Source organism: Solanum verrucosum, unplaced genomic scaffold (assembly GCF_900185275.1).
Source record: "Solanum verrucosum unplaced genomic scaffold, falcon-dt-bn FXZP01000253.1, whole genome shotgun sequence".
Classification (NCBI taxonomy): domain Eukaryota; kingdom Viridiplantae; phylum Streptophyta; class Magnoliopsida; order Solanales; family Solanaceae; genus Solanum; species Solanum verrucosum.
In genome coordinates this window covers 4,097,994-4,111,556 of record NW_026019984.1, presented here as the reverse complement: position 1 = coordinate 4,111,556, position 13,563 = coordinate 4,097,994, and the positions used below count along the sequence as shown (strand labels likewise).

General features: G+C 31.4%; 1 protein-coding gene across 1 annotated transcript; it reads left to right on the top strand.

The window, feature by feature from the left end:
- Positions 1-2,514: 2,514 nt before the first annotated feature.
- LOC125818023 (chaperonin-like RbcX protein 2, chloroplastic) lies at positions 2,515-6,348 on the top strand. The gene is made up of 5 exons (XM_049497528.1): positions 2,515-3,139; positions 4,858-4,949; positions 5,622-5,679; positions 5,851-5,916; positions 6,022-6,348. Exons 1-5 carry the CDS (start codon positions 2,834-2,836, stop codon positions 6,139-6,141), a joined length of 642 nt encoding a protein of 213 aa, XP_049353485.1. The 5' UTR covers positions 2,515-2,833; the 3' UTR covers positions 6,142-6,348.
- Positions 6,349-13,563: the final 7,215 nt, after the last annotated feature.

The following is a 13,563-nucleotide window of genomic DNA, read 5'->3' as shown; positions in this document are numbered from 1 at the left end:
ATATATATACTCATAAAAACAGAATTTGATCTTATATATACATTTTCAAGGAAGAGGGTTTGGTAACCTCCATGTACATCCACCCTTATGTTAAACAATATTCAGCTTTAAAGGTCGAAGTCAAACCACAAGAATTGAAAGACGGAAGCACATTCAATTGATTCCCCACACACACACTTGGGGGTGGGGGGGGGGGGGGGGATAGTGACAATTAAAATTTATCAATATCAAGTAACAAAATGGGAAATCAACACAGACTTGATCTACCAAGATTGGAAGAGACTAGGGGTGTCTGCATAACGATTGGAGTTTAACATGAATAGAAAAAGATTAATCGCAACAAAATCGATTGATACATGAATAGTGTTTGATATAGGCTACATTCGATATTCTCTCGAACTATCAAATGTATGTCCCTTGGATTCTCTCGAACTCCACAACCCTTTTCAATAAAAACCAAACATTGCTTGAGTAGATAGACTATATGTAGCTCATATCATTAAATAAGAAATTACTCGGATTATCACATCCCTGTCTCAAACCCATAGAATAATTTCAACAAGTCCTCACTATTGAATCTTAGTCAACTCCATTTTACTTTCTCAAGTCAAAACGACGTTGGAGAACTCAATCAATATTTGCAACCATCGATTTTAGGTTAAATTGTCGACAACAACATATCCAGGTCATACAATCAATTTTACAACTGATTAAATATCAATATCCATTCGGTGTTTTACACCCCAATCAAATACATACTCCTAGCTAAGGATTTAGCTACTCATAAAAGAAGAAACAGAGACAATACTCATGTAGGAAATCTCTATTTCAAGCTGATGTGATTAAAAAAAAATTGAAATCCAAGTGTAGAGTGATAAAAATATGAGGTTTCTTCCTATACAAGCTAAGGAGTTCTTCACTATGCTCTATGAATATTTTTTTTCCTTGAAAAAAAGTCTCTACTGACTATTCCTAATCGGGAAGAAGATCAAACTACATAATTACACAAATCTCCATTATATCCTTGGTATCTTCGAAAGGAAGCGCTGACTTTCATATTTATGTTTATGCCCTTCAGCTTCCCTCTTTGGACTTGCGTTGGACCGGTAGAACGCCAATTCAGAATAGTGGAGCGCCAGTTGCTTCCTCATTTTGACCTTCAGTTCTCATAGGAGCAACTGTGCAGGGATCGGCAAATCATTTCATAAAAGAAATGAGATTTTTCATAAAGTTGTTAGCAAGTTACCTGTTTTATTGCAAGCTTTGTGCAAGCTGCTTTCTTGATTGCAAGCTTCTTGCAAGCTGCCTTTTTATGTTACTCGCAAGTTGTTTGCTTGATAGCAATCCTGATGAATCAATTGCAAGAGATAGTGCCTAGGCTTTTTTTTTTTCTCCTAAATTTATCCTTATTTAGATAGGTGAATTTTGGTGAAACCACCTATTACTTTGCACGAGTGAGTGAATTTTTCAAGGGGTGTGCCTAGGCTAAAAATACTACATAATATATATTAAAGAGTGGTAATATGTCCTACAAGAAAGGTATTTAAGGTTCGTTTGATATGTGACATGTGACATATGATAAACAACGATATCTCACGAATTTAGCTATCCCACTTTTTTTTATGTGATAGTTAATCCTATCATTTTAGAATATCCCATGAAATTATCATTGATCTCTTATCCCATCAATCAAAGTTGTAAGGATGGATCTTGGGTCTAACTCAACCTCAAAATCTAGTTCGTGAGGGTAGAATTGTCCAAGTCTATGTAAGGAGACTAAATTCCCATACCTTTTTGATGTGGAAATTCTTAAGAGAAAATTTCATAAAATACCTAATTGATGAAACATAACAAGTCTCATTAGCTACAGTTTGCCTAGTTATGTTTCATAGTTATAGTTCCAGTTGCTATGTCAATTTTCGTTTGTATATGTCGCTGCATTTTAATAATTTATACAATACTTTAAAGATTTGTATATGAATCCCTAAATTCGCTTTATATACAAATACAAACCTTTATAGATTTGTATATGAGCCCAAAATTTGCTAAACATATATGAGACCCCCAAAATTAGAGATTCGTATATGAGACTCGAAATATACAAATACAAAAGAAATATATTTAGCTATTTAATCTCAATCTTAGCTGCAAGCGGTAAATATTTTAAACATTAGTTATGTCTGGTAAGCATGTACACTATAATATGTGGATTCAATATTGATGAACAAAGAATTGGAATAGACTTGACTCGGGTATTATGTAAAGATATATCTTTACATGGTGGGCATTACTAAAGCAAATTCTTAACTATATTCAAGTTCATATAAAGAGACCAAATTTCCGATCATTTCTCAATGTGGAAATTCTTACCAAAAAGTTTGGTTTCTACTTTCCCCACAAGTAACATGTATTCAAAAGGTAGGAAAACATAAACAAATTGAACACGTTGGTTTACCAACGACCTACTAGTGGTTGGAACCAAACCGTCCAGGTGTGTGTAGGGAATCAAGAAAGCTATACGCACCTTTTCTTTGAATCTCTTCATCCTAATGTTGAAAAACCTTATGTGGTTGGAACATTTTCCACCTCAAAAATATCCCAATTCTTGATAAACGTTTTCAAGAATTGTTTTTTTCCACTTTTTTTCTTTCCTTCTACTACTTTGCCCCAAAGAAAAATACCTAACTTCTTGAAATTTCAACTATAAGGAGGAAGAACCTGTGAATTTACTTGTCAATCTTCAGTTTTCTTGGACACCCATTTCAGTTTTCCTCTTGTTTTCATTTGGGTATTTCTTGAATTTTTGTTTCAAATCTTGGTTGTTGTGGGGAAAATGGTGGGGGCTTTGTCTGTTGTGGGTTCACCTATGGTGGATTCCCATTCTAGCCCTTGTTTGTGTTTGGATGCTCTGCCTACTTGCAATTTGGGTATTGGGGATTCACTTGCTAGGAAGCAGAAGCAATTGCCAAGATTGGGAACAATGGAATTGAGTACTTCTTTTGTAGATTTGAGGTTTTCAGCAAAATGTGTAGAGGGTAATTACAAGAATTTGAAGAAACAGACAAAGGGTAGGAAGAACCTTAGGATTGTTAATGATTTAGGTGGGCAGTATGAAGAAAACTTTAGTGACATTAAAACGGTAAGAAAGCTCCAACATTTCAACTCATTTTTTTTTTAGATTGATGCTTAGTTGTTTTGCACATTTTGTTTACATTCTTGTGATTTTTTGCATGTATGATTGGCCACTTTGTTGTTAGTATGACTTCATTTTTTATATGCGTTACTTGAGCTGAGGGTTTGTCGGAAACAACCTCTCTACCTTCACAAGGGGTGAGACTGCATATGCACCACCCTACACAAACACCATTTGTGGGATTACATCAGGTGGGTTGTTGTTGTCAACGTCATTGATTGGTCACTAAGTGTTGAGAACCTACTGCAATTTATGTTGAGACGTAATATAATTAAGTAACTAAATATGTGCTTTCTCTAACAACTTAAGTAGATAAGATAGTCAGGCGATTCAACAATTAAACTTGGTAGAGTATTCAAACAGGAGTTATATGTGTTTCCCCTCTCTCCTCAAGGCTACATATTGTGTTTACCTATGTTTGTCGGACTCTTTAAATATGTCAACGGGTGTGTATCGGACTCTTCAAATGTAATACATTTTTGAAGAGTCCGAGCAACATAGGTGTTTACTCTCCACCCTCTTGGTGAAACAAACAGCAAATAGATGTTGAGACTACACATGGGTTGTACTTGTAGCTAGGAAATTTGGAAAGCTTAATACTACCATTATTGATTTCAAGACGGAAAAGGAGCAGTATACTGGTGAGAAAATTATCATTTACTTCCTTTAGGTGGAGACTGGAGTATTTGTAATGAACTTCTTGTTGCTTAATATAGTCCCAATGGGAGGGAATAATATATAGTTCCTCTGCTTCCAACTTTCAAGGGCTAAAAAAGCTAGGTGGAAGAATATCGAACCCATTCAGTTTTACTTGTGCTCCTCTATTACTTTCTTTCTCGAAAGGGAAAAAAGCAATGTAGCATTCAGAAAGGAGGTGCAGTTTGTTTATTGGCTGTTGAATTCTTTGCTTGTGAGTTTTCAAGTTTTTTTTTAATCTTTTTTTAGTGGTGAATATAAATTGTTTGACTTATTTGTTGTGCTATCAATATTTTCATTGTATCAATGATTTAAGATCAAATGTATAATAACACATTCTATCATAGTATCACCCTGCACTTCCAGAAGTGGATGCAGCATTTTGCAATTGTTTCATCTGATAGAGAAGGTGGCACTGCCATATGATGATAAGCTATATCGACACTTCTCCTCTAAAATGGCATGCTACACATGCATCAACCTTGTGAGGAAAAAACCCCAACTTGTTTATTCATCTTGGATAGATGCCATTGTTAGTTAAAGAGCTATTTCTTTCTGAATTTTCTAGTATAGGTCATGCTGAAAACAACATTGATGATTATGCTTGTAGCAATGACCTTCTAGTGTTGTCATCTTTGAAAACATGAAATGTGGGACATTCAATCTGCTTGATTTATAACCAGGTCGAGTAGTAGCCTTCATTCGTCTATTATTTCAATGATTGTGCACAACTTTTTAAAGATACAGTTCATTTAACTACCAAAGTTTCGTTACATTACAAGTATTCTCTGGCATAAGGAATTTGAAATATTCCTTCCAAGTTCCAATGATATTTCCCTTGGTTGATTCTGAAATATTCATCTAAATGTCGATATTTCTTTTACATCCTGCCCATTGACACCAATTTATTTGTACTCTCATACTTTGTTGCTTAACAATATCTGAAACACTTGCATTTTATTCTGCAGCAAATTCTCAACTACTTCACATATAAAGCAGTGAGGACTATTTTGAACCAGCTTAATGAAATGAACCCTCCACAATATCATTGGTTCAATGAGTATGTACATACTTCTCTTCCAATTTCTTTTTTAATCTTTTATGGATAAGAGCGTGTCTTATGGTCTATTGTGACATTATTTGATTGACTTTAGATAAATGTTATCAACAAAAAGCGCAAAAACATTCTAAGGTCTGATGGGGCTTTAAGCAACTTAAATGAAAAAAGGCGCAAAGGGAGAAAAATATAATATAAATGTTTAGTCCAAGGCTAATAATTATAAGCATAATTGACAAATATATGAACAAAGAAATTGAAAAAAAAGATTACGATAAAGTGAAATATCAATTATTGAAAAAAAAGATTACGATAAAGTGAAATATCAATTGTTTAGTCTCACAGCTTCAGAAGAGGCTCATTGGCAAGGAGAAGTGTGTCTTAGAACTCAGATGATGACACTGAAGCGCACATTAAGTGAGGCGAAGCGCTCAACACGTTTCGAGCCTCGCTTCAGGGCTTAAGCAAGCCTTTGACAACACTGTTTTAGATTACCAGGCTGACACTAGTGCCGGTTCTCATATTATCAAACATGAATGCCTAAATCTAGAGTTATATCCTTTAGTCTTGATATTGTACAGCTAAACCGCTAAAGAAAGCAGTAATCACTGCAAGTACTGATGTCATTCGTTTGAGGTTGTTTGCTTTGTTTCCTGACTATCTATTATTCAACAGTTATGTTACCGCAAATAAGCCTCGCGATGGAAAGCATTTCATTCGTAACCTTGCAAAGGTAAGCCTTATATAAAACCTTGACCTCCATTTATGTATATAATGAGTCATAATTTAATGCAATCTCGGACATCGCATCTTTGGATTGACCATCTCTGAGCTCTGGAATAAGCAATTGGACAATGAGAAGGGAAAAAAAATTGTTGACACTTTTTTACCATATTCTTGACAGGAGAAGCAAGAACTCGCTGAAAAGGTGATGGCAACACGTCTCAGTCTGTATGCGAAATGGATAAAAGTATGAATCGAAATGCTCTCTTTTTGCTTCAAAATGTCGTGAAAGTATATAGCCACGTTGGACATGGAACAATTATACTTATCTTATTTCTATTTTTGTCACTAGAAATGCGATCACAAGGAGATATACAACCGAATATCTGATCAAAATGTGGAAGTGATGCGTGAGCGACTCATGGAGACTGTGATTTGGCCATCGGATGACACGAACACCGGGATGAAATAACTTCATTGGCCATTGCATGCTGTTGATTTCCCTTCACTTCACTTCATTTTTCTCTTTCAAAATTCTGTTTCTATTAGCTTTTCCACTGAATATTCCCAGTAAAGTTGATGTTGTATTCTTCTCAGATCATGGGGGTTCTTGAACTTAAATTGTATATAAAAGGGACTTTTGTATATCATATTCAGTATATTATTTTAGAGTTAGTTGGCCTCTTATAGAAAAGGCATATATGCACTTAGCTAAAGAGAGTTGAAAAATTCATTGCTGCAAAAACATTTAGGGACAATTGAGTTAATGGTATTCCATCCAGAGTTGTTATTCCTGTAGCAACATTTATATAGATTGTTGATTATAAACAGGAGAAACTAAGCAAATATCTCATAAAAGCAAAATAATTACAAACATATACCCTTTTACATTCATACCCACTAAATAATTACACTACAAACTAATTGTGCTTAATTGATATTAAATAAGTATTATATACGTATTGGTATCATTAAGGTTGATAATTTCGCTTGATTGATACTAAATCAATATATATATATATATACTATGTTGATATCATTAATGTTTCTTGTTCAAAAATTACTCATTAGTCAATAATACTATAAGAGTATATGTATATTGTTGTGGTAATAATAATAATAATGATAATGATATAAGAAGAAGTGGGAATAAACACATATATCTCTGTCAACGTGTGTACTTTTCAGAAATAAAATTTAAGTTCAAGGATAATTAATTAAGTCATTTTAAGTTTACTATGGCTGCTTGCATATTAGGCCCATCAGGATATTATTGTCATTACCATAAATAAAAGTAAAAGTTTTAGGAATTTCATAGTGTAAGGAACAAATTACATTCTCTCCCTATTCTTTTCCAATTTACAAAAATCCCCTAAAATTGTTGTCATTCGGATACATCACATTTGATACATTATACAACTAGTTTGTTGAGATTAAAAAGGAAATTAAATATAAAATTAAATGTGAGTTCCCCAAATCATGCAAATCAAATTGATGTCAATCTCTCCCAAATAACAACTTCAAACAATTCAAATTTCAAATTTTTTTCTCTTAAATCTCTCCCAAATCGTAATAGATTAAAAAACAGTCGGACAATTTTATATAGTTACGTATCATATACCAAAAAAGACTATGAGTATGATATACACTGATTTATTTATAAAACAGTGTTGGAGATGCTTAACAATATGTGATACATCACAACATCTGATACATAACTATGTTATATTCATAACAAAGTTATATGTCATATACATTAGGGGTGGGCGTTCGGTTCTTCGGTTCGGTTCTTCGATTTTTAGTTTTTGAAAAGTGTGCACCGCATATTAAACTAAACTAATTTGGTTCGGTTCGGGTTTTTCTACTTCGGTTCGATTTAGTTCGGTAATTTTAAATTGGTTTCTCGGTGTGAATGAAAAATAAAATAAGGATAAAGTATAAGATACTTAGAAATTTAAAATTATGTTAAGGAATGATGTGTCTCACCGTGGACCATTTATTGTGCTAACTAAAAGACTATTTTTGTCTTTATCATGAACATTGTACCTCCAACTATTTCTCGAGAAAAACAAGTACGAAGACGGTTTCTTTACATAATGTACATTGGTAGAAATATGTTTGAGTTTATCTTGGAAACTAATATTTGAAGTTAACTATTGAATTGTACATTTGTTGTTACTTTGATTTGTTCATGAATGATTTAATTGTTAGTTGAATTTTTAATTTTTAGTTAAGAGAATGCTCATATATATATATATTTAAATAAAAGTTCGGTTCTTCTGTGCATCGAAATTTTGAGACCCTTACACCAAACATCGAACCGAAGAACCAAACTTTCGAAAAAATAACACTGACACCAAATCGAAAAACTGAAAAACCGAAGAACCGAAACCGAAGAACCGAATTAGTTCGGTTCGGTCGATTTTTTGATTTTCCGGTATTTATGCCCACCTCTAATATACATAACTATAAATATGATACAAACTGTCTTTGTTATAAAATATTAGTGTTTATGTATCAACGTAGTAAAATATAACGAATTGTGTAATAGTTGTGTATCCAATACATAACTATGAACATGATACATGTTAATTGTGTTTCAATAAATTAAGGTTATATATCAAAACTAATATTTGAAAACGATATACTGTACATGATAAAATTGTAATGTATCATAAAGGTGAAACGAACGAATTATACATTAATTTAAGAATCAAATCAACTAGATATAGTAAAAGATCTGGTGAAAGCAACAAAAAGTCAAAAAAAAAAATGATGAAGAAATCCTTCCACACTTTCTCCTTTGCTCTGTATCGATCGACTCTTGTAGTTTTTTTTCACTCTCGACAATGGCGTCACCTATGGATCTCGACCTAAAGCCCTTAGCGGAGCCACCAACAACTTTTGACAGAATTGTAATGTATTATGTTGAAACGAATGCATTATACTTTAATTTAAGAAACAAAAATAACTAGATACATTTTTAAAAAAATGAACCCATATGTATCCGAAAAGATGAACAAAAAATCGGAAAAAAAAAGTTAACAATCTAATCTGATGAAAGTGAAAAAAAATGATGAAGAAATCCTTCTACACTTTCTCTTTTGCTCTGTATCAACTCCCGTAACTTTTTTTCACTTTCAACAATGGCGTCACCCATGAATCTCGACCCAAAGCCCTTACTGGAGCCACTAGAAACTCGACTTCCCCCCCTTTTTTGGGCAATTTTTTCACAATCTATTTTGAAGTTGAAGATGCATCCTTCTTCGACTAAATTTATAGATGAAAAAGCTAAAAAAAATGGTACCTGATGAAGTGGAAAGAAAAAAATGGATGAAGAACTATCTCTTTAATAACTTACAATTGATAAATCGGAAAGAGAAAAGATTTAAAATTCAAAAAATAGAGTAATGGAGATAATTGGTGATACCGTTGAGTGATTTCAGGCGTGAAAAAAGGAAATTTGTAGTAATAGTTTATAGTGATGTATCCGGAAAAGTGAATAAAACTATGGAAAAGGAGATTTTTGTAATTTTTTGTAATAGTAAGAAATAATAGAAAATAGGATAAAAAAGGATGTGTAGTTAAAGTATTTTTTCCTAAATAAAATAAAATGCAATTTCATTTTGGTTAAGAAAAAAACCTGTGATAGTTTCTTAAAAAAAAATATTGGAAAAAAAGTAATTTCACTTTCAATCGTTTTCTCTCTACAAGATTTTAATTTTAGTAAAAAATGTTTTATGGTAAAATTTATATTTCCGAACACTTTAACATTTTACTTCTTTACATATTTTAAAAATAATTTATTTCATTTTATTTCTTAACAATTTTAATAAATTCTTTTATTTCATTTCACTTCTTAACAAATTTTCAAATTCTTTTATTTCATTTCACTACTTAACAATTTCAAATTCTTTTATTTCATTTTACTTGGTCCATATAATAAAAATAGATATTTTATTTTATTTATTTAGTTTAATATATCACGAAAAGTTATTATTTTTTCTTTTTATTATTTTTAAAATTAAATAACTATGTAAAATATATTTTTTTCAAATTTAGAGTTCCAAAGCAATATTATTAAGATTAGTTTGATAAATACGCTTTCAATTGAAATTTTCTTAAAGGATATTTTCGATCACTATGATCTATGGACGACGCACAAATCACCATTCGAGCTTTTCATACCACAAAATGTGTGAATGCCCTTATAATTCAAATATTTTATAATAGTTAGGGCCAACAAAATTATAATATTTTCTTTCTAATAAAACCACTAGTTCACTACTATATATTTGAATTGATGCTCCTGAGATAAAAAAAATAAAAAATTCCAATAAGCTAATATTTCAAATGATTTTTTGGTGAAATTTAATCCGCTAAAATAACATGAACTAAAGTAAAAGTGATCTAAACTTTTAAAAAAAAAAGACATAATTGAAAATAATTACCTTTTAATGAAAAAAAATATAATTCAAAATTTTAAGAGTAATATAATATTATTGGGCCCGTACTTTAGCATGGACTACTCTTAACTAGTATATATAATAAAGGAAAAATAGTTTACGATGTAGTTGAGCCAAATGTCAAGCTATTGATAAGTCACTTCACATTTTTAGGAAAAAGTTAATATACCTTGTTAAAAAAAAATTTAAAAGATTAAAATTATTTTAATTTTAAAATACTATATATCTTTAGAAAAGGAAAAAAGAACGGTTAACTTAAAATTAGAATTCCATGGTTAAGAGTTCTAAATGAACTCTTAACTATTTCACAAACTTATCCTTTCAGATATTATAAAATGTATTTAAACATATTTAATTTAATATATTAAATAAAAAAATAATATAATAATAAAGAAATAATTATAGTAGTAGCAGTAATAAATAATAATAAAAATAAAATAATAATAACAACAACAATAATAATAGGGATAAGGGTTTAAAAAATACCCCAACTTTGGTCGGATTTATTGTTGCGATACTAAACTTTCATAAGGACCTATTATCTCCCTAGACTATTTAATACCGTATTTTTTACCCCCTGAACTATTTAACAATGTATTTTAAAGGTATATATGTGTCCACGTGGACACATTATTATTTAAAATTTTGCATTATCTTTTATGGCCATGTAGGCAAATATATATGTTTAAAATACGATATTAAATAGTCTAGGGAGGTAATAGGTCTCATGAAAGTTTAGTATCGCAACAGCAAATCCGACCAAAGTTGGAGTATTTTTCAGACCCTTATCCCATAATAATAATAATAATAACAACAACAATAATAATAAAAACAATAATAATAATAATAAAAATTAATATTTTTCGTATAAATTGGATTAGACGTCGGGGTATTAGGGTCATGGGGTGGTGGTGGTGGAGGTGTGGGGAGTGTAGAATATTTTTTTAAAAGTAAAATAAAATTGTGGGAGGTGGGGTGTAAAGGTGGAGCGTAGACATTTTTTTTTCGTATTTTATTGAGAAATAATATGATAGTTGATTTTTTTCATGATTATATGATTTTTACATGCTCACATGAGACATTCCAATATGAAAGAATTAAAAATATTAGTTTAATATTATTTGCGCATCACACAGGTACATTTATTAAAATTATCTAATAATAATTCTTATTAACATATTATTCAATTAGGATTCTTATAAAAAGATGGTCAAGTCAAAATTCTTATAAAAAAGATGGACTAGAAAAGGACCACTAGCTATCCTACACTAGTCTTAAACTGATTAAGCTAGTTAATAATAGTGTTGATTGTCTAACTCTTAAAAGTTGCTAATTTATTACGGTTGTTTATTGTCTTAATTTTTTGAAATTGTAGGTTTTATAATGTCTACTATATACTTCAACTTTAAATGAAAAATTGAAGGATTGTTGGTGAGTGAAATATACCTCATATGTTGGCGGTAGGATTGAATATTCATTTAACATTGATTTTGATCATTTGTTTATTTAAAAACTAGTAAATATTGCTAAGGAATATGAGATTACTAAGTTAGGAACAACTTATATTGCACCCAAGAATGGTCTTTTGATAAAATTAACAAATGATAGGAATTTGTTAGACCTTGATGTACAATTAAATAATGAGTTATAATATGGCTTATCATCATCACCTCTCAATTTATCCCTCAAATTTGTTTTTTTTTTTTATCACAGTCTTATAACCCTCATCTAACCCAGCTTCACCAAGAAATCTATCTAATTTCTCCTTAGCAAGAGCTTTAATCTTTTTTTTTTAACTGGTAACTTGGATGACATATTCTTTATTTTTCTCAGGCGAAATGGTTTGGTAGACCCTTATACTTGTATCAGTTTGTATTCTGAACCCTTCTACTTACCCCTTTGTCATCTGGACCCTTAAACTCAATTAAAATGAGACTTTTAAGCCCCTCCAACCATGTGTGTAACTCACTCTCTTTTATATAATTGACATGTCATATCCACGTCAGATATATTAATGCCACATCATAATTATTTCATAACTATTTTTAAAAATTATTAACCAAAATTATTTAATAAAATGTAAAATAATAACATTTTAATTTATTATTGGCATTTCTAATTCTCCCTATTTTCACTATTTTACGACCAAAAGAAAGTCATCGCCGGCGTCGTCGCCATTTTTGCCAGCGAAATCACATATACTTTCTCCCTCACCCGTCTTCATCTCCACCACACACCATCACTATTTTTCTTTCCTCCTCCAACCTCCACAGTAATAACAACTTAAGCCACCCCACAACCAAATCTAGCCACCGCACAACCAGATCTGGCCAAACTTTTTGTAATCCAACGCCGACTACTATTTTCACACCCCAAATTGCTTACAAATACAATTTCACACCAACCTCTTCCGTGAAACACGTCGAAATCCACCCAAAATTCGCTTGAGATTTTCTTGGGTTATCGAAACCAGTTGAAAAAGACAAGTTTAAGGGATTAGAAGGAGACGATTGCTGTGAAAGATTGAAGATGGGGAAGAATAGGAAGTCTTCATCTAATTTCATAAAAATATTCAACAACTACTTTTCACCATTCAAAACTACCAGATCTTGACACTTTACCCTAGAAAAATGAAAAAAAGACAAATCAAGAACAATGTTGACAGCAAAGAGGTCAAGATTCTCATTAGACATATTTCTTCCGACAACTATGTTTATCCCATCAATTTTCTGAATTTTCCTTTGCTAATTATGTTCAATTTTTTTGCACAATTTCATTTTTAATTTGGGGAAGAGAAAACGAAAAAGAAAAAAGAGAAAGAAATTGTAAAGGAGCGAGGAAAGGGAGAAAGAGAAAAATGGAGGTCTAGGTGGGGAAGAACAAAGTGATGGTTGAAGAGGAAAAAAGAAACGTGGATGGGTGGGGGAAGAAGAAAGAAGTGAAACATTTATTTTTAATTTTGTTTTCTCTTTTTATTCTAATTTTCTTTTTCTTTTAATTATTTTTAATTTAAATTCTTATGTCTCTACGCTCCTTTTGCGCGTGGAATCACGTATTTATTCCATCTCATTAATCAAGTTGCCACATAAGCCTGATCAACAGTCAGAGGGGCTTAAAAGTCTCATTTTAATTGAGTTTAAGGGTCCAGATGACAAAGGGGTAAGTAGAAGAGTTCAACATATAAACTGATACAAGTATAAAGGTCCACCAGACCATTTCGCCTTTTTCTCACTTGGCTTTATGACTGACTATCACCATCTCCACCAATAATAGTAAGTTTAGTAGGTCCTATATCCTCCTAAAAAATAGAGTCATTGCACTTATATTGCTATTGTATATTCATTATTTAATTATACACCAAGGTCTAACAAATTCTTATCATTTGTTAATTTTATTAAAAAATCACCTTTAGGTGCAATATTAGTTGT

Coding starts and splice junctions, on each gene's coding strand:
- LOC125818023 (XM_049497528.1), top strand. CDS start 2,834: ATGGTGGGGGCTTTGTCTGTTGTGGGTTCACCTATGGTGGATTCCCAT. Junction 4,950..5,621: donor CAATATCATTGGTTCAATGA/GTATGTACATAC, acceptor ATTATTCAACAG/TTATGTTACCGCAAATAAGC. Junction 5,917..6,021: donor TGTATGCGAAATGGATAAAA/GTATGAATCGAA, acceptor TTTTGTCACTAG/AAATGCGATCACAAGGAGAT.